General features: G+C 40.3%; 1 protein-coding gene across 1 annotated transcript in view; it reads left to right on the forward strand.

Annotated features, from left to right (window-relative positions):
* The first annotated feature begins 13,792 nt into the window (after positions 1-13,792).
* Positions 13,793-22,500, forward strand: part of LOC119908303 (L-lactate dehydrogenase B chain) — a 14,266-nt gene continuing 5,558 nt past the window's right edge. Inside the window, exons 1-6 of the mRNA XM_038726015.1 lie at positions 13,793-13,948; positions 20,124-20,260; positions 21,337-21,454; positions 21,557-21,730; positions 21,832-22,005; positions 22,182-22,299. Coding sequence (XP_038581943.1) covers positions 20,132-20,260; positions 21,337-21,454; positions 21,557-21,730; positions 21,832-22,005; positions 22,182-22,299 — 713 coding nt within the window. The 5' untranslated portion in view covers positions 13,793-13,948; positions 20,124-20,131. The remainder of the gene's footprint in view (positions 13,949-20,123; positions 20,261-21,336; positions 21,455-21,556; positions 21,731-21,831; positions 22,006-22,181; positions 22,300-22,500) is intronic.

The following is a 22,500-nucleotide window of genomic DNA, read 5'->3' on the forward strand; positions in this document are numbered from 1 at the left end:
TTTTTTTTGTCGTTTCAAACCAAAAACGAGGAAATGGAAAAATAGAGCCGTTCTCCCGTTTTTGGTTTCTGAATCCAAAAAAAAACTAAACTAAACCAAATACAAATAATGTTTTCATTTCTCTGTTTGAAGATACATTTTAAGAAAAGACAGACAGGTGCGCCAGTGACCCGTAGTAATAGTAAAGATTTCAAATAAAAGCCAAGCTTGCCAAACGGTCAGATCTGTAACATGCAGCACTAACGTTTTACCAGGGTGACCTTAGATGAAAATAATAAATAAACCTGGACCGAGAGAAATACGTTAGCACAGTAGTTGATTATGCACTATAAATTGTGCATTTTTCATGTAACAGCAACCTGATACAGATGTTTATTGTTGTTCAGTTCATTTGGTTTTTTATATTTATGTTTTTATTTGCAGCCTAGTTATCATGTTCTCATTCACCCTCAGCCCAGAGTTAAACCTGCATGCCCTTCTGTTCTAACCTGCTTCTAACACTGCTGTCAGCTTCTTAGCAGCTCTGACACAACTCACATCAGAAATGTCCTAATGTAGGCCATCTGGCCAAAAGAATGATTTACCAGTGTGCTATATACTGTGTGAATCTTTCTTCTCCATACACATCCAGTGTGTAACAAACACACTCCCACTGTGTCATGCAAGTGAAGAGAATCCATACCATATCCACACCATACCAATCCATAAGTTTTTCCATACAACATTCATTCACCATATATAGCACATACGTACTTTCAGTGGCATAGAATGTACAATCTATGGCTATAGATTATATTAATATATTTTGCAGCCATAGATTGTACATTCAGTCAAACCAGCAAGAAGTCAGACACCGCATAGAGAATCCGGTCGATTTCACATTAAACACCCTGTTGAGACTCCCGTTTAAAACTTTCAATTCAATTCAACACAACAACAGTTATCTCTGAGCGCTTTTCATAAAAAGCAGGTCTAGACCGTACTCTGTGATGATATTTACAGAAACCCAACAGTTCCCACGGCGGCCATCTGCCTCGGTTGCCCCGGTTGGGGGAGGGGTGAGAGAAGAGAGCGCGAGAGAGAGAGAGAGGAACAGAGAGAAAGAGGGAGGGGATGAAGGAGAGAGAGAGGGGAGGGAGGCAGCCTATACAATATACACACACAGAGGTACAGACAGTAAGGTGATGTTGCTATAGACTGAATGAATAATGGTACAGATATTTACAGTAGTGTTAATGATTATAATAACAATAATAACAATAGGACTAGTAACAATAATTGTAACAGAGGGTGTCGAGCAGGAACACGGGGGCAGTAGTAACTCGCAACCACAGATCCGACTCCACAGCTCCAGAGCCAAACACCTGCAGGAAGTGATAGGAGAGAGAGGAGAGGGACGAGAACACAAGACTACCGGAAAGGGGAGAAGTCGAGAAAGTAACATGCATTAATGGGATGAGGTTGCATACAGAGGGAGAGAATGAAGAGAGAGAGGAGCTCAGTGCATCATGGGAAGTCCCCCGGCAGTCTAGGCCTATAGCAGCATAACTAAGGGATGGTTCAGGACTCACCTGAGCCAGCCCTAACTATAAGCTTTATCAAAGAGGAAAGTCTTAAGCCTACTCTTAAATGTGGAGATGGTGTCTGCCTCCTGAACCCAAACTGGAACCTGGTTCCACAGGAGAGGCTTGATAGCTGAACGCTCTGGCTCCCATTCTACCTATGGAGACTCTAGGAACCACAAGTAACCCTGCATTCTGGAACGCAGTGCTCTGGTGGGGTAGTAAGGTACTATGAGCTCTTTAAGATAAGATGGTGCCTGACCATTAAGAGCTTTGTAGGTGAGAAGAATGATTATGCTCGTTACATGATCACGGTACATTTAATGCATTTAGCCGACGTGTACAGCGTTAGCTTGCCTGCTGCTTTCAGTAACTATCTTTACTATCTGTGTAACTTTCACCGGAGACTCAATGTCAGCACAGCTAAATGTATTGGATGATAACGAAACGGGTAGTGCTGGACTGAATATTATATGAGATTGTCACACATAACAATACTGTAGTGTTAGTGCATGGCTCTTCCTCTGGGTTCTTGTCGCTGTGAAATTGCAGTATTGTATATTATGTGGGTCACGTTATTTACAGCGACAGAGAGGTGGAGAAGCTGTGTACTGAGTATCGGTAAAACCACAATAAAACCAAAACTGAACATTACGAAGCAAACAGCGGCAGCTCCTCACTATAGGCTAACGTTAGTAAACAAATCGCTCCACATTTGCTTTTTACCGTTACATCCTTTCTTGCAGGCTAAATCAACAGTGGTACACTGGATAGTAACATGGTACGCGTCAGTCGGTGAAGTAATGTGGAAAGCAATATAACTTTGCACCGGATAACTTTAGCAACTGCTGGGAGTTAGCTGGCGAGCTAACGTGACTTTCTCTGTGTTTCTCCAGCTTTACTAATGCTCACTTTGTTATTCGACATCATCTGAACCAGTTTGGTCTGATGGGCTTCAGCACATAAAACTTTATTGTTGTTTTGTATCCTTACGTGGAGCCTGTGTTTTGCTGTGAGGCAGTTGTTCTTATGGTGTTAGTGGACTGCATGTTGTTAGCTGCCATGTTGTCGCTGTAGTACGAGAGAGGCTCGGGAGCGCAGGAAATTTGATTAATTTCATTTCATTAATTTCAATGGAAAACTTGTATATAGTCCCTTTAAATAAACTATTGCTATGTAGAAAGTCACACAAGTGTTTGGTGACTGCCTTCAGCAGGAGATTGGCAGGGCAGCTGATTCTGTGGATTACAGGCAGGGGTGAAAATTAACACCTGCCAATGTGGGTAGAGTTTGAGTTTGGCAGCTAAATGTTGGAAGGCTATCTGCCTTCATGATGTTACACCTGGATGATTTGCAATTTTCTCAGATAAAACTGAAGTTATTGAACTTGGGCCCAAACACCTCAAAGACACATTATCTAAAGATATAGTTGGATAGTCTGGATGGCATCGTGCAATGTGACATGTCACATTAAACAAACTTCAAGGACCACCTTTTTTCACCTCGGTAATATTGCAAAAATCAGGAACATCCTTTCTCAAAATGATGTGGAAAAACTAATCCATGCATATGTTACTTGTAGGTCAGATTACTGCTGCAGCACACCAACAAGAAACAGGAAAAGAGACCATATTTCTCCTGTATTAGCATCTCTGCATTGGCTTCCAGTAAGATCCAGAATAGAATTTAAAATCCTTCTGCTCACCTACAAAGCTCTTAATGGTCAGGCATCATTTTATCTTAAACAGCTCATAGTACCTTACTACCCCACCAGAGCACTGCGCTCCCAGAATGCAGGGTTACTAGTGGTTCCTAGAGTCTCCAAAAGTAGACTAGGAGCCAGAGCGTTCAGCTATCAAGCTCCTCTCCTGTGGAACCAGGTTCTAGTTTGGGTTCAGGAGGCACACATTTAAGAGTAGCCTTAAGACTTTCCTCTTTGATAAAGCTTATAGTTAGGGCTGACTCAGGTAAGTCCTGAACCATCACTTAGTTATGCTGCTTTAGGCCTAGACTGCCGGGGGACTACCCTTGATGTACTGAGCTCCTCTCTCTCTCTCTCTCCATCTGTATGCAATGGCACCCCATTAATGCATGTTACTAACTCGACTTCTTGGCTGCTCCCCCAGCCCTCTCCTCTCTCTCTCAACCCCAACTGGTCGAGGGAGATTGCCGCCCACCCTGAGTCATGGTTCTGCTTGAGGTTTGTGCCTCTTACAAGGATGTTTTTCCTTGCCTGTGTCACCAAGTGCTTGGTATATAATTAAAATTGAATTGAATTGAATTAAAACCTTGTGCAAGAAAAATGGTCTAAAATTGTACTCTCTAGTTTGTTAATGTTAACAAAGTATTAACTTGTCAATCATCACAACCATATGCAACAATGAATACAACATTCGAAAGTTTAATGTCATTAAACTTTTTTTAATGTCCCGCCCCATCTAGGATGTGACGGTTCACCCTGGATAATGCAGTTTATTTATGAACTGCTTAGAGAACCTGAACAGAGAGGGCAGAAATAAGTACCCGCAGCTTGTGAGCTCGGCCAGTCCGCTAGTGCTGTTCCTTATGTTGGGAAGGTCTTCTGATTGATAGCCTTCCATGTCTGTGGAATCACTTAGTAAAAAACAGAAATAGATGCATATTAGCTTGTTAGAGGGCAGCAGGCTAAAAATGCCCTCTCCCCTCCAGCTTGTGCATTGTGCATGTACCTAGTTGTCCCCATTAAGAACATGGCAGTAACACCAGCAACAATTTGCTTCTCAAGGCATTGTAGCTGAAAACATATTATGCATGTGAAATTGACACACTCAGATCTCGGCTACTGTACCTTGACTATGATGTGGTGCATCTGATGTGTGCTAAATGTCAGTAGAGTCCGCTGTCAAGTATAGCAGAGAGGTGTTCAACTAACGATTCTTATTTTATTGTTGTTGATTTTTATTTTATCTTTGGATTTATCATTTAGTCAGAAAACTTTCAGATAATAGTGAGGGTGGTGCCCTAGCCTGGGTCTTTTGGGGCTCCTGGTGTTCTAGGCCCCAGGGGCAGTTTTCTTTGCCGGGTTGATAATCCAGCCTTGTCAAAGAAGCAAAGAGGTGCCTAGGTTTTGATATTTACATTATACTTGGAGTGTAGTTTATACTTTTAATGATTTCATCTTACTTGACAAGTTCATCGGGGAAAAATGAAGTGTCTTCTTGGAATTATGAAACTTTGATTCTTTAATCATAAGAAACCTTGGAACTATCTTCAGAGACCTTGATGCCTCGGTGAGACTGGGAGCTCTGTCTGTTGCTGTCTGGCAGGGCAAAGGAGACAGCATTGGTGTGCAAACGTATTCATCTGTTCATACATCATTCATTCATTGTCCTTCCAGCTCTGTGCTGAACTTGGAGGTCATTCTGAAATAACAGCCGTTGTTCCTGGTCACATGAATGAGGGGGCCTGGCTTGGCTCACTGATAGGAATTTGCAGTGGGTGGAATGCACTCTACAGCAGGCCTGGAAAATCTCTGTGAACAGGGCTTACAGGAAAAGTCAACTGGACTCAGTGGTGGAAAATAACGAAGTACAAATACTTTGTTACTATACTTATGTAGTTTTTTTCCGTATTTGTACTTTAGTATTTTTAGTTGTTATAACTTTGCTACATTTCTAAGCCAAATATAAACGATAATGTCAACTTGGCACGTATTAACTTCGCTCAGCTGATGCAACACTAGTATAGTAATCAAGACTATCCTCATAGGCACAAGAAGAGAAAAAACTCAATGAGAGTGACCTGTTGAAACATGAGTCAGGTAAACTTGTGTTCTCTCCTCTCAAAGTCTGTCAGCAGATGACAGTAATGTTAGGTTAATGTGCAGCTGCAGAGAATCTCTCTAATATGTTTGTCGTCTTGCTAACCCAGCTGAGCAGCGCGGCTGTTGTCTGTCTTTGTTTCTTGTAAGACTGTGATTGAACAATGTTAGAGTGAAATACAACTATTTATTACATTTGATAAATGCTGATGGGCCACGGTGTTTATAAACTGCACAACCACATTACGCGTAGAAATGTATATGCGCATGCATGAAATTAAACTTGCGCATTCCAGCAAGAAACATCTGTGGGATAGTGATGGCAAGTTTGAGTCTCGACAGACTCGTTCATTCAAATCTCGTTCATTAAAATGAACTAATCTATTTTTGAGTCATTTTGTTCATTTGAACTAGGCTGGTTATTGCGGTGCTGCAGCCCTTTAGTGGGCGATTAAAAAACAGCACCGTTCTCAAACACAGAAGGCAAAGTATAATGCACAAATTCACCTCTTGATTACATCATCATTGACAAAGTATAATGCACAAATTCACCTCTTGATTACATCATCATTATATAAACCCCCCTGGGCCCACAAACAAATTCAAACCATGTGAAAACCACAGAAATATGTTGTCAATATGTAATCACCACTACTCCGGCTAAATCCTTCCATTTTCACAATCTTTTCCCGAGTATACAATCAGACCAGCCATATAATCATTATCTCTAAAGTGCTCATTCATACAGTAGCCTAACATCCCTATCCATGAGTAAAATATTAATATCAGATTTGCAGTAAATATATTGAAGTAATAAGCTTGATACACTATATGAATAAACACACTCTTATTAAAATTCAACCAATTTAATAATAATCTGGATAAAGCCACCAAGTTCTTAAAGAACTCCAGCACAGAGAGAGGAACAGAGAAATAAACACATATAAACGCAGAAGTTTGGCAGTTCTGGACGCAGAATGGGCCACATCAGGTCCGGATTCTCCAGACAGAGAAACACACATGAGCACATCGCTCAAACACTGCAGGTTGTTCACCAGTCACGAGCTGTGAAAAAACAGCACGGCTCTGTTGGGAAATAAAAAGGAAAAGTTACGTTGCGTTCTCTGGTGGACCTGGATCAGCTGTTAGCTGTTTACAGGGCTAACGCTAACGTTGCTAAGTGGCTGTGTTTTAATGTTTTAATGACCGGGTCTGTTTGTTTTGGAGAGGGGACGACCGGAGGTAATTCGGCTCCAGCCCTGTCAGGGCTCTGAAGTGGAGCGGACCCAGAACAACTCTCATCAGCTGTTAGCTGTAATGTTAAACACTAGCAGGACTAAAGTTACAGTACGGCTGTGTTAAAACTATAACTTAGCACAACATAACTGCGCTGTAATAACGTTATGCTTTATTAAATGTCACAAAATAGATATTAGATATAATGTCAGTCCAGTGACTGTTACCTGACAGCCAACCTGTCTCTCATCCTCGCTGGTAGTCACTCAGCCTGCAGTGTGAACAAAAGACTGAGGAGGACCCATGTGAGCGCTGAACAAGTAGTTCATTCCTGCTCCACAGTAGCTGTCATGTGAGAAATGAACGACTCAGACCTAGAGACCCACAGTTGAGAGTCGTGAACTAATCAGTTCTGTTTCCTGTGCTGCCTGCTTACCACAGCCCTGTAGCCAGCTGTCATGTGACAAATGAACGACTCAAACAGACCCACAGTTGAGAGTCGTGAACTAATCAATTCTGTTTCCTGTGCTGGAGCCCGTGCAGATGCCGTGTGACGAGTGAACGTAAGAGTCCAAGATCCTTCACGCATGCGTGAAAATGAACGAATCACTCACTGAGACAACCCGTTCCTCCCGAGTCATACACACGATTAGGTCTTATGAACGAAATGTTCTTTGAACGACACAACACTACTGTGGGACCAGTCCAGACACAGATGTGAGGGCACTCCTCATATATAATTTGATAACAAGATAGTGAATATCTGTCTCTCAGTCAAGGTGTAGTTACAACTCTGGACTAATGCAAGATAGAAAGCAGCGGATTCACATTATATATTAAAATGATGATTAGTAGGGCTGACTGGGCAATATGGATGCATTCTCAGTAAATAATAAGCATCACATATTCAGCCAAGTCATTTTATTAATCGTATTTAGGGTTCAAACCGCAAAGCGGTATAACCCCTCTATGTTTGTCTGTTTTAGTTATTATTAGTGTGAGAGCTGTGTCTTAGGTTTCCCCCTGTAACCAATTCTTTAACTTGCTATATCTTCCTTTCTGTTTGGAGTTTAGACACATGATGTATAATTTTATACTCAGCTACTCAAGCACTAAAATGAGAGCTTTTTTGTAATGGGAAATGCATTTTGTGTCAAAAAATTATCAAACTGTATCATTACAAGCAGGGTGACTGTTGGCTCAATTGGTTAGGCGTGACACTCTGGAGAAGCACCTCTTATTCCAGTTGTGGGTTCAAATCCCGCAGCAGTGATAATTGCTTTAAACACCTGTATGATGTTTGGACTTACTGATAACAAACTAAAGATGTCTTCTAACTTAAAACACCAAAATGATAACTGAAAAGCTTTTTTTAAGCAAATGCACTTTTCCATGAACAAATTATCAAATTGTGGCTTCCTCAGAAGTCTCCCTCTGTAGTTGATTCAGACGCAGATTCAAATCCCATCTCCGGGAGCAGTGATAATTGTTTTCTTCAATTCAGAGCACCACTATCTGACGCGTTTCATGGGCGAGGGCTCGTCCAACGCTGATTGCTGCTTTAATATTTAACTGAATTAGTCTGTGGCATGTGATTCTTTTACCTGTAGGTAGAGCTAAAGGATTTTAAATTACTGATGGAGCAGTACTTTGCAGCAGCATTGGTAGCAGTCACAGCTAACAGCTGACAGCTCTCACATGCATTTACTTAGTGAATGCTCATTCTAGTTATTATTATTATTAGGGCCCGAGCATGAAACATGTGAGGACCCTATTGAAACTTTCTTTCTTTCTCCCACATAAATCTCTTTTGACGGTCTAAATGTCCCAAAAACTTTGCACACACGTTAGGTGTTGCAAAAAAATTATTTTAAGGGTCTCACACATGGGCATGGCAAAATGGCTCCATAGCGCCACCTACAAAATTGAAAATAATTAGCCCCCGCACCATGTTCAACCTATATGCACAAACTTTGGGGTGCCATGTATCATATTAAGACACAGAAAAGCCTCAAGAACCCATACCCTAAACTCAAAAGGAAGTCAGTCATTTTGAATAGAATGTGCGATTTTAACCCATTTTTCACCGTTTACAGGGTGCGTACTTTAACGAACTCCTCCTACAGAATTAATCGACTTCAAATTTCTGCTGTGCCTTCTAAAAGGCATTGACGATGAAAAGTTTTACTATCTGCGAGTTTTCATTAATGGGCATGTCCGTGGCATGGCGTCCAAAATCGATGATTTGCCATGAAACAGGAAGTTGCAATAACTTCAGAGCACATGCTCAAATCTGCTTTTCGGCCATGGCGTGTCTGTGGCTTGGCGTCAAAGACTGATGGTTAGCCTTATACAGAACGTTATTATACAGTGGGTACGGAAAGTATTCAGACCCCTTTAAATTTTTCACTCTTTGTTTCTTTGCAGCCATTTTCCAAAAATCAAAAAGTTCATTTTATTTCTCAGTAATGTACACTCAGCACCCCATCTTGACAGAAAAAAACAGAAATGTAGAAATTTTTGCAAATTTATTAAAAAAGAAAAACTGAAATATCACATGGTCATAAGTATTCAGACCCTTTGCCGTGACACTCATATTTAACTCAGGTGCTGTCGATTTCTTCTGATCATCCTTGAGATGGTTCTACACCTTCATTTGAGTCCAGCTGTGTTTGATTATACTGATTAGACTTGATTAGGAAAGCCACACACCTGTCTATATAAGACCTTACAGCTCACAGTGCATGTCAGAGCAAATGAGAATGATGAGGTCAAAGGAACTGCCTGAAGAGCTCAGAGACAGAATTGTGGCAAGGCACAGATCTGGCCAAGGTTACAAAAAAATTTCTGCTACACTTAAGGTTCCTAAGAGCACAGTGGCCTCCATAATCCTCAAATGGAAGACGTTTGGGACGACCAGAACCCTTCCTAGAGCTGGCCGTCCGGCCAAACTGAGCTATCGGGGGAGAAGAGCCTTGGTGAGAGAGGTAAAGAAGAACCCAAAGGTCACTGTGGCTGAGCTCCAGAGATGCAGTCGGGAGATGGGAGAAAGTTGTAGTAAGTCAACCATCACTGCAGCAATCCACCAGTCGGGGCTTTATGGCAGAGTGGCCCGACGGAAGCCTCTCCTCAGTGCAAGACACGTGAAAGCCCGCATGGAGTTTGCTAAAAAACACCTGAAGGACTCCAAGATGGTGATAAATAAGATCCTCTGGTCTGATGAGACCAAGATAGAACTTTTTGGCCTTAATTCTAAGCGGTATGTGTCGAGAAAACCAGGCACTGCTCATCACCTGTCCAATACAGTCTCAACAGTGAAGCATGGTGGTGGCAGCATCATGCTGTGGGGGTGTTTTTCAGCTGCAGGGACAGGACGACTGGTTGCAATCGAGGGAAAGATGAATGCGGCCAAGTACAGGGATATCCTGGACGAAAACCTTTTCCAGAGTGCTCTGGACCTCAGACTGGGCCGAAGGTTTACCTTCCAACAAGACAATGACCCTAAGCACACCGCTAAAATAACGAAGGAGTGGCTTCACAACAACTCCGTGGCTGTTCTTGAATGGCCCAGCCAGAGCCCTGACTTAAACCCAATTGAGCATATCTGGAGAGACCTGAAAATGGCTGTCCACCAACGTTTACCATCCAACCTGACAGAACTGGAGAGGATCTGCAAGGAGGAATGGCAGAGGATACCCAAATCCAGATGTGAAAAACTTGTTGAATCTTTCCCAAAACGACTCATGGCTGTATTAGATCAAAGTGGTTCTACTAAATACTGAGCAAAGGGTCTGAATACTTATGACCATGTGATATTTCATTTTTTCTTTTTTAATAAATTTGCAAAAATGTCTACATTTCTGTTTTTTTCTGTCAAGATGGGGTGCTGAGTGTACATTACTGAGAAATAAAATGAACTTTTTTGATTTTTGGAAAATGGCTGCAATGAAACAAAGAGTGAAAAATTTAAAGGGGTCTGAATACTTTCCGTACCCACTGTAACTTCAGTGTACATGCTCAGATCTGTACCAATTTTTACATGGATGATAAGAGTCCCATCCTGAACACATCTACATGCAAATATTCACTCAACGTCATAACGCCACCCACTGGTAACAGGAAGTAATCATTTGATTTACATGGCATTTTCACAGCGTGGTCCACACTTCACCTACTGCTGCACAACATATAATTAGCGGGTCTAGTATCTAGTGAACAGTGAACGCACCACCGCAGTGGTGTCACAAACGGTTAGTTTCAGTTTCGATCCACATGCGGCATACTTGAAAACTGAATCAAGGGTGAGTTTAATAAACATTGCAACTTTATGAAACATATTGCTGATGGAGAGAGTCAGCAGAGACACATACAGGGAGAGAGAGACAGAAAGAGGCGGAGCAAGCTGGCCTGTTTGCCTGTTTTATCTGGAATAGCAAAGCTCCCAGGGTGAGTTATAAACTTTACAGCTGCCAAAGTGCAGTGGTGGGATGGGCTTGCCACGATTACTATTTAGCGGCACAAATAAGACCACTGTTGCTCTGTTGCAATACAGACTAATTTGCAAAATGGGAATTGGGGGAAGTTATCATTGTCACACAGACCTATACAGATTTATTAGCCCAATGTTGGCTAAACAATATGTTATCCAGAGCCAGTGGGTTTGGCCTGGTGAAACAAATTAACATTCAGAAAGAAATTTGAGGCCAACCCATGATTCAGATTTCAAACCAGGTATAAGTGATGGAAGCTTCATTCAATGGGCGAGAAAAGGACTGTCCACATTATGTCTACTAGTTGAAAACCAGGTTTTCATAGACTTCAAAACCATCTCAGATAGATACGGCTTTGCTCAGCAGGATTTCTAAAGGTACCTCCAACTCTGGCACTACTTTGGTAAGAACATTAAAGGACTTAACCAGAAAAATAAATCAAATATTACCAAAATGTTTATCAAAGCCTATAATACAAAACTGTCCAGAAAGATCATTGGAGAACTATAGAGACACACCGCTGAATTGAGGTCACTCAACAAACTATATTAAGGCAAAATGGGAAAAAGGGAACTGTAATAACTTCAGATTGGACAAATATAATTAACACACAAATCACCACTACGGCCTCACAACTGTGGAGAGATTTCTCCTGGAAAAATTGTATCAGATTTTTTATAACACCAAAGCAAAAGTTGAAACAGAAAGGACTACAACCTACATGCTGGAGAGGATGTAGACACAGTATTGCAGATCATACACACATATTCTGGAGCTGTCCCATTCTTAAATCCCTCTGGTGAGGAGTTCAAAGCATAATTAGAGAAGTTTTGCAGTATAATTTTAATTTTACTTGTTTATCATTCTACCTGGGTAATGTGGACATTGAACTACCAAAGAAAGACTGATACCTCTTAAAAATCTTCATGGCAGCGAGCACAAAAGCCATTACAAGAAGAAGGCTCACAGAACCTCCCATGGTTAATCAGTGGAAAGTCATAATTAAAGACATCCATGGAACTAGTGACTTTTAGTCTCAGATTACAAAGGGACAAAGGTGATGACCACTCAAAGCGCTTTTACACTACATCTGCATTCACCAGTCACACACATTCATACACTGAGCCTAAGTGCTCAAACGGAAACTAACATTCACACTCACTCATACACTGGCGGAATAGCCGCCAGGGGCAATTCGGGGTTCAGTATCTTGCCCAAGGACACTTCGACATGCAACCAGGGGGAGCCAGGATTGAACCGCCGACCTTCCGATTAACGGCCAACCCGCTCTACCTCCTGAGCCACAGCCGCCCCATATGTGTGCGTATCTATTCTCTCTTTTTCTTTTTTCCTCTTTTGTTGTTTCTTTTGTATCAATAAGGACACTACATGTATTGTAGCCATACCTATTGGTATTCTTTGTATTGATGCTGCCCATGTTTTGTACAATAACATGGGCATATATAAATAAATAAAAAATATTATTTTTATAACCAGTCTTGGTCTGAGGCTAAAAGGGAGAAAGGAACAGAGGCTTCCACTTCCTCTCTGTGACCCAGTGACTGTTGTTTTTTGCCCACACAGGTGTTTTCACCCTGCAGAAGGTGTTGAAAATTGAATAGTGGGAAAATAATTTTGATCTAATCATATATATCATATGTATGTATGTATGTAGGTCACATTATATTAACACTCTTTACCACATGTTTCTGCAGACAAGACAAAGTGTACCACTAAGTAAAGATAAATATTTTATCCAGTGCAATAACGCTGTCCCTGAAGCATTATGAGTATATTTTACAGGTGAAAGTCCATCCGTGTTCGGGTCCAACTAGATAAGGTGTAACAGACTTATCGAGTTTACAGTGAAGGAAAGTGCTACATAAAGAAAACTGAACTGAAAATATCAGTGCAGTAGTGTCTGGTCATCGGTGGTGAAAGAAGCATCCAGATTATTTACTTAAGAAGCTTCCAGAAAAGAAACTTCATAAAAAGTAATGTAGTTGTGCATTCAACATGTTCCTTCAGTAACAGAAATGTTAAAATAGCCCCCGTCAGGGTTTTAGCATAGAATATATTTAATACTGGATTATGATCAATGTAATGGAGTAAAAAGTAGGAAATACTGTACAGTTCTGGGGTAAATGCCACATGTTACATGCCTCTGCTGCTGATCATCAGGGTCAGACAAAATACAGTAATGTTAAAAAAATAGAAGTGATTATATTTAGTGTTATGTAGTAAAGATTTATTTTTTATTTTATTCTTATTTGTTTGGGAATATCTATTGGGAAAGCTATGGAATGAACAGGCACAGGCAAGTCTCGGATCTTTCCTTAACAGTAGAGTCTGAGTAGCACCTTTAATTACATTTTGGCATCCCCAGATGTATGAAGAGATACAGTTTAAGGCGCAATTAAAAAATGGTCTCTCTTTCATGCAGAGGGCAATGTTACTGTGTTACAGTTAAATGGAAATTAAATTCCACCCACTTCAGGATGGAAAGGAAAGTATGAGGAAGACAGCCTGTTGACGGAGCTCACTGACGTTAGTTTACCTGAGTAAGGAATCTGAATATAATAGCCAACACCAGTCACGGTAATTTACGGCTGTGCATTTAATCTCCAGCTAACCATATTTCCCAATCTTCCGTGGCAGACAGGTATATAAATGCTACGCAGACAGTCCCAGCCTAGCCATTGGTAACCCCTCCCCCGCCCCCCTCTCCTCCTCCTCCTCCTCACTGCAACCCGTTCAGCTCCACACTAACCTTCTGTCCATCTCTCTTTGCCAGTCGCTGGTCGCCGCACCGTGTCCTCCACAAGATAAAGGACATCGGATATCAGCCGTTAGAAACATCTGTAAGTATTCTGCTTTATTTGTTAAATCTTTTTCCTCTGGGCTGCCGCACAGTGATGCGTGCTGAACGCCTCAGCAGCAATGGAAGCCAGAGCTGAAATGCCCGCGAGCAGGAACCCATTTTATATGTAAGCTATACAAGTTGACTTTTAACTGACTGTCATTTAACTGTTTGAAAATAAAAACTAAGGAGCTTACATGGATGTTTTGCGTCAGCTTAGATAGTTGCTATCAGGTATCATTATGATTGTTTCTCTAATACCGTGCGAAATGTGTATTATTTTATTTTCTGTTAGGTCTACTTTAAGTTATGTGAACTTGAACTCTTCCCCTCCTGGCGTTCGTTGCCTTTTAAGTCATAGAAGCGATATATGCATATTTATTTAGAGGCTCTTAACATTGTTACTCACGTTGTTAGTGTCTTTCATCACCGAAACGAAGGACGACGGCAGGACGACGGCCCTGGCGGTTACATAACCCCAGCTCCACTAAAGCCACAATGAAAGAGAGGAATAAGACCAGCATGTTCGCTTAGACATGCACTGTGTCCTATATGTAATAAGGCTAGACCATGTAATATTTAATTGATTTTAGAAAGCTAAAATTAGGCATTGTGTGGGGATAGCTGTAGCCTACAGTCCAGTTTACAGAGCCACAAGGTCAAGATTCCATTTGACCTTGAGATGAGGTCCCTGTGCCAGAAGGCTAAAATTTACAGACAGCATGGGCTTACTGATTCTTCATCCATACTGATAGCTAAGTGGTGGTTCCCAAACTGAGGCCCTGAGACCTTCAGATATCCCTTGGATTCACTGGTTGTCCTAAGCATATAGGTTCATTGTATTTTCTTTTTTTTCTCATAATATGTATAACTCTATCTAAGGCTGCTATTTTTCTTATTGTATAATGATGTATTATATCTAACTAGTAGGATTTCCCTCTTAGCACAGTTTTATTAAATATGACTTTAGTGACAAAGAAAAGTAAGGAAACCCTGGTTTCAATTGTACACTTTTTTTGTGAAGGGCACCTCCAGTGGACAAAAGGAGGTATCAATTTGACCTTGATATGGTATTGCTCCTTTACAGAACATGAATAGGAGTTATGTAGAATACGTTAATATGTTAACTCTCTTCAGTTACGTTTGTGTTTTGCTCTAATATGGTTTAGTCTCTTTGCTTCCTTTGAATGTCCATTATAAAAGGCTTATGATTTGCTATATTATTTTTAGAGGACAGTCATGTTTGACTGGAGTGTTTTTTCTTGTAATATTTTTTTATTGTATTGTCCTTAAGGGAGGTACTTGACATGTTTTGATAAATACTGTGAATAACTGATTTTAACTCAAAAATGAATTTTTTAAACAAGTAACAGCATTAGAAGACACTTCTAACCTCCAGTGTCAGGTAAATGAAAAAAAAGGTAGGAATATACACTACATATGCTTTTCCAATAATTGCTTGAAGCCACCAAAATTACAGAGGCATATGGAGGTGCAACATTTCTCTTTCAAGAACTTCCTTAATCAGTCCCTGCAGGAGTTTGCATTTGTCATTACTGGGCCCAAAACTAAAGTTGTGTCACTTTGAAAAAAAATCCAACTTACCGCTGCAGCCAGCATCTGAAAAAGATTTGTGCTCAAATATACAACCGTTTGTGTTTTTCTATATATACACGTTGTGTAAATAATATCTTTTTTCTTTTAAAAATGCTACAATAGTCAGAGATGGCAACTGTTGAAAAAACTAAATCCCATTATGTAATCCCTGCAGCAACCTTACATATTGGGATTTAGGAGCCCGTTCTCATCTCAGGGCATCATATACCGACGATTTGAGAAAGAGTGACAAAGCGTAGGTATTTGATGGTAAAGGTACTACTTTAGCGTCAAATAACTACTAGCGCCGATGTGTTAACAGGTAGGGTTAGCCTCCCTTGTGTTGCTGCAACGTAGCAAACGGGGGCGTTTCATATGGACGCTGAAGGGTACCTTTAGCGTAAAATCCTTACGTTTTGTCACGCTGTCTGAAAGCGTAAGTTATGACGCATTGAGATGAGAATGTGTTGGATTTAGATATTAGATTTGTATATTGCTTTTCTATTCTTCTGACCACTCAAAGCGCTTTTATACTACATTAACGATGTTAACTCTGCACCTGGTGTATTCAATCTCATCCAATCAACACTTTTTGATCAAAATGAGCAAATATCTCCTCAAGCTCCCAAATTATATTATTACTGCTCTGTCAGGGAGGTGGAGCATGTGCGTGTGCCATAGGACCCGAAAGACTATGCCTGGGCAGGGCAAAGCCAGAGGAAACTCTGGTGGAGGTAGCGGTCCTGACATGCAAATCGGTTGTCCGACCTGGGTATAGGGGCGAAAGACTAATTGAACCATCTAGTAGCTGATCAGGATACTTGACGCTCAGTCTTGCAGTTTTATCTGGTAAAGCGATTGATTATAGGTCTTGGGGCCGAAATGATCTCAACCTATTCTTAAACTTTAAACGGGTAAGAAGAACGGCTCGCTGACTTGGAGCCGGGTGTGGAATGCGAGCTGCCTAGTGTAGTATAGGTTGTTAATACAAATAGCCTACAATATACACCGCTACCGAGCCCACCCTCCACCAGCCGCTGCCGACACAGTTGCACTGTCTTTGAGAGCTCAACAGTCCAATGAGCGGGTGTGTAGCGGTTCTGTCTCTTGGATCCGCGACACGAGATCATGGACTTTTGTGTCGCGATTTTGGTCTCTGTTTCAAAACCATTACAGCCCTACTACTATGTAGTATGCCTACTATTTTAAGTGAGGAAAAAAATCTACACAGACTTTTGTATAAATTATCTAGTGTGTTATCACAATTTTTTTTAAATGTGCAAATCAACAGTATTTTTGACAACAGATAAAGCTTTGGGCACCCCCCTTAGATCTCTCCCAGAGATCCACTGTACGATAATGCCCACACAAGTATATGATAATGAAAATCAAAATTGGATGATTGCATTTTATTTTTACCTAAATAACACATACATAGGTGGAAAATTATAATGTTATTGTGGGATTTCATTTTCATGTTTGCATGATAATTTGAAATTAGTCCCCTATATGCTACCATAAGCTGGTTTGTTGCTAGAAATATCATCTTATTGTGGGAGCTGTGCATAGTGATGAGGGGGCATGAGTAGCTTGAGAACGGACCACACACCTGTAAAGAATGGGAGTTATTTTGGTCAGAGGAATGTTGATGAATATTCACTGTTTTTATCAGTATTTCAATGTTATATTATTTGGAATGTGGTTGTATGGACATAAATAGTGTTTTAAAGATAACTCCCAATAAAAGTCAACATTTAATATTGCCAAAATATGGACATTCGCCTTGTATATTTTGAAAATATTGTTGTATTTTAGTTTATTTTCATCAAACTTGCAGTTACAATTGCATTCCAGGTGTATTAAATGATATTCAGTTGCATTATAATCTATCTTATGATGGTTTGATGGTTTATTGCATTAAAAATATAGCTTTTTTACCAGGCGAAGATGAAAAATATTACATTTTTCTTTATTGCATTCTCCATTTAGTCTGTAATGGTAAAATAAAAATGTTAAATTACAATGGATTTATGTTCCTTAGCTTCTGACCTTTCAATTCAATTCAAATTGGCTTTATTGGCATGAATGTGTAACAACAATATTGCCAAAGCATCATACAAACTACATCAATCAACCCCATACATTTCATTAAACAAGTAATTAAAGCGTAAAGTAATCAAAGCGTATGTGTATTTGTGTTAAAAAAAATTTTTTAAATAAATAAATAAAACAGTAAGTGTGTGCGTGTGTGTGTGCGTGTTGCTGCAGTAAATTGACGTGATAGATATTGATCAAAAATGGCAACAATGCTGCAACAATGTTGAGCCCCAACATATTACTACAGCCCTAAATGTTAATGATAATTATAATAACAATAGGACTAGTAATAACAATTGTAGCAAGGTTGTCGAGCAGGAACATCGATCTGATAAATAGGACTTAAACCAGCTTGGAGCGGTTCATTTAATGCAAATTAAATGTTCCGGTCAGTGGTATCGAATGCAGCACTAAGATATAACAAGGCCAGTACAAGGGCAAATCCTTTGACAGATGCATTCATTAGTAGGTCATTAGGTATTTTTACCAGTGCTGTCTCTGTGCTATGATGCATTCTAAATCCTGACTGAAAATCCTTAAGTAAACTATTATTATGTTTAAAGTCACACATAGGACCCGTACCGAAGAGTAATCGAAACCGAAATTCATAACCTCTAACTGATGTAATTTTCACGTCGGTTATTATGTTTATTTATTATTATTTTTCCCACTGTGTGTGTGTGTGTGTGTGTGTGTGTGTTCATGTACTTTCACCTTGAAAACATACTAGTGTAGTCACGTGACTCCACCCATTCAGTCCTGTTAGCTATTGCTAACGCCTTTACTTTCAAGCAGTTAGGGAAACAACAGTCAGAATTTGATTAACGGACACACTGTGACCTACACTGTACATTTATTGCCAGACTGATAAGTTAGCTTACTTTTACCGTCATTTTGTACCGCTGCTTTTCTGACATTTGCTCGCACACGCACATACACCCTTAAAAGAAAAATGTTAACTTTCACTGTTCTTATAACAGCAACCTTTACGTCGATGCCTTTTTTTTTTAAAGAGGAGAGGAAGCTAGCCAAGCATTGAGTGTTACTGTGCTTGCACAGTGTGCAAGTGAAAATCATTAGTTGCGCGTCATATTAATGATCGTGTGATATTTTGGTAGCGGTGGTCATTCATTCAACAGTGGAGATGCTCCAAATATAGCGGAACACATCTCTGTTATGCAAAAAATGTAAATGCTCCGTACTTGTATAGCGCCTTTCTAGTCTTTTCGACCACTCAAAGCGCTTTTACACTACATCTGCATTCACCAGTCACACACATTCATACACTGAGCCTAAGTGCTCAAACGCAAACTAACATTCACACTCACTCATACACTGGCGGAATAGCCGCCAGGGGCAATTCGGGGTTCAGTATCTTGCCCAGGGACACTTCGACACGCAACCAGGGGGAGCCAGGGATTGAACCGCCGACCTTCCGATTAACAGCCAACCCGCTCTCCCCATTTTGTTATGTGACTGTGGCATGCATCCCTTTGCCATCCTTCAACATTACCTTTTCAATTAACATTTAGATCTTCAATTTTTGACATCTGTGAATCTAAAAAATATTTCACACTTTTAATAGTTGAGCATATTTACAGTGTTAAATATGAGGGCAAAATAAAACTTCATAACAATATAATCGTTCATTAATCGCAATCGAGGTAAAATGATTCTGATTTTAGGTCATATCGTCCACCCTTGGTCACACAGATATTTGGTGACTGCTTTCTCAAGGATCTTAGAGAGAAAGGGAACGTTAGATATAGATCTGTAGTTGGCTAAAATCCCTGGATCAAGAGTGGGCTTTTTAAGAAAAGGTTTAATTAGAGCTACAAAGGACTGTGGTACATAGCCTGTTAGTAAAGACAGATTGATCATAGTAAAGAAGTGCTGACTAAGGGTAAAGCTTCTTTAAGCAGCGTAGTTGGGATGGGGTCTAAGAGACGGTCAGATTGTTTAGATGAAGAAATCATTGAAGTTAGTTGCTTAAGATCAATAGGAAAAAAAGGTGTCTAAATATACATCAGGCTTTACAGCTGTTTTTTAAGGTTCCTGAGTTTGAAGATAATCCGGTGCCAGTTGAGGGTAGAATGTGATGAATTTTGTCTCTAAAAATTAGAATTTTATCATTAAAAAAGCTCATGAAGCAATTACTACTGAGAGCTATGAGAATATATGGCTCAGAACTGTGACTCTCTGTCAGCCTGGCTACAATTGATCTAACCTTTTTTTTATTATTTTCTTTAGAGGGACAACAGAATCAAGTGTCATTTGCAACGAGCCTGCAGCACTATCAACAAGATGATCAGTTTGGGAGGGACTGAAGTTAGCATAATAGTCCTCGGTTATATTGAGATATAGTGTAGGAAGTTTCTCATCTTTATTTTTTGACTTTTTGACTTTTATTAGTAGACCAAAATAATAATAATTAGCTGCAACCCTGCTATTTAATATTTTGTCCTCTCTGTGTCACCCTGCAGCTGTGATCATGTCCTCAGTGCTGCAGAAGCTGATCAGCCCTCTGGCCAGCAGCCCTGCTGAGCCTCCTAGGAACAAGGTGACGGTGGTCGGGGTGGGCCAGGTGGGCATGGCCTGTGCCGTCAGCATCCTGTTGCGGGTAAGATGCAACAACACGTTCAGCATGGTTTTCTTACAAGAGACTAGACTACAAGAATAGAAAAGAGCCCATATCAAAATCTGATACATTACCATATGTGTAAATTACACAAGCTGGAGCCCCAGCTTAAAAAAAGTTATTAGCAATAGTAAGTTGCCTAACTAATAAGGATAGCTATTAACGTTAATACAGCTGGGTTGTTGAGCACGGTGTACATAGCTGGTAGTCTGCACGCTAGTAATAGTTTGTTTAGTAATAGTCATGCTACATACCAGCACAGATAGTTTTTATGTGTGTGAAAGCAGATATTGGATCAAAATATAAGTCAATCTACTGTATGTTGAGACACACAGTCCATTATTTAGTATACACATACTGTATGTTTATTTATAGAGTGAAGAGAGAAAAATGTATTTAGATAAATACGATGTGTATATTTTAACAAGGATTTATTTTACATATACATTTTTTATATAAATATTTCTACTACGGTGTTTGAAGGACATTGAAGATAAAAAAAACTATAATACAGAGCCGAGGTGGGAGGGTGAAATTCTAAAATGGATCTAAATGTCTGAGATGAAAGTGGTAAATTTACAAGAAGAAACTCACAAATTTATAAAAAAAAAAAACCTCTCTGAGATTAAATGTAGTTTATAAGTTTACCATTTTAATCTTAAAATATTCAAGTTTTTTTCTCATAAATTTGTGAGTTTTTTCTTGTAAATTTACGACTTCAATCTCGTAATTATTTTTAATCTATAATGGCCCAAATACACTGTCGTATATTTCCCAGTAGATCTCTTATAACAAACAAATTTTATTAAATGAGTCATAAACTGTAGAGGCTCAGGAATGACCATATTATATTGACATTCTATTTGTCATATTTGTGTACATATTTGTGTAACATCTAATAGAAGTTGATGCAAAAAAAATTAAAGCCCTTCTGACGAATGTCATGTAATCCATGTTAGTATAACCCTGGCAAATTGAATGTGAAGTAGACTTTCCATCTCTTCTCCACAATCATCTTCCTGTACTCCTTCTCCTCCTCCTCCTCCTCCTTTGGACAGGACCTGTGTGATGAGCTGGCTCTCGTTGATGTGATGGAAGATCGTCTCAAGGGAGAGATGATGGACCTGCAGCATGGCAGTCTCTTCCTCAAGACCTCCAAGATAGTTGCTGACAAAGGTCAGGACCTGCTGCTCAAATCTTCACATCTCGCATCTTCCCCTGAGGAAAAATTTCTATCACTAATCAGATCTTGTTTCACTTTGTCTCTTCCTCATCCAGACTACGCGGTGACAGCCAACTCTCGCCTGGTCGTGGTGACGGCTGGTGTTCGCCAGCAGGAGGGTGAAAGCCGCCTCAACCTAGTGCAGAGGAACGTCAACGTCTTCAAGTCCATCATCCCCCAGATCATCAAGTACAGCCCCAACTGCACACTCATCGTGGTCTCCAACCCTGGTGAATAACTAATGCACAAATTATTATCTTTGGGTTTATTTTCATGTGTGTTTGTGTATATTAGGTATCAATGACCCCTGGTTGTGACACACCTTCCACAGTTGATGTGTTGACATATGTGACCTGGAAACTGAGTGGTCTACCCAAGCACCGCGTCATCGGCAGTGGCACCAACCTGGACTCTGCCCGCTTCCGCTACCTAATGGCCGAACGTCTTGGCATCCATGCCAGCTCCTTTAATGGTTGGGTGCTGGGAGAGCACGGAGACACCAGCGGTGGGTACACATTGGAACCAGACTTGGTTATTATATTAATATTTGTCAGATATGTCTGCTGGGATCATCAGGGTAGGTTTTCTTTGTTGAGGCTGGACAGAAAGAAAGTGAATATGATTTTATTTGAAAATCATACATAGTGCAGAATTATATGTTTGCGTGTGCTTTTATTTCAGTGCCAGTGTGGAGCGGTGCTAACGTGGCAGGAGTCAACCTACAGAAGCTGAATCCTGAGATTGGCACTGATGCTGATAAGGAACAGTGGAAGGCTACACACAAGGCTGTAGTGGACAGGTACGGGTTATGTGAGTGAATGTGTGAGAAAATGAGAGTACCACGCCTTCTAAAGGTCAGGGCGAGAATTTTTTTTTTAGGACTATTTTTGCATTCCCTCGCATTATGTTTTGTGTTACCTCGCAATACTTCTTTCTTCCTTCTGAGCCATAGGTCAGATAAGCTCACAAGGTTTAGTCTCAAACAAAAAGAGTAAAACGT

This window comes from Micropterus salmoides, unplaced genomic scaffold (assembly GCF_014851395.1).
Source record: "Micropterus salmoides isolate LMB-PRFRI ecotype aquatic unplaced genomic scaffold, ASM1485139v1 Ms_hic_scaffold_175, whole genome shotgun sequence".
Taxonomy (NCBI): Eukaryota; Metazoa; Chordata; class Actinopteri; order Centrarchiformes; family Centrarchidae; genus Micropterus; species Micropterus salmoides.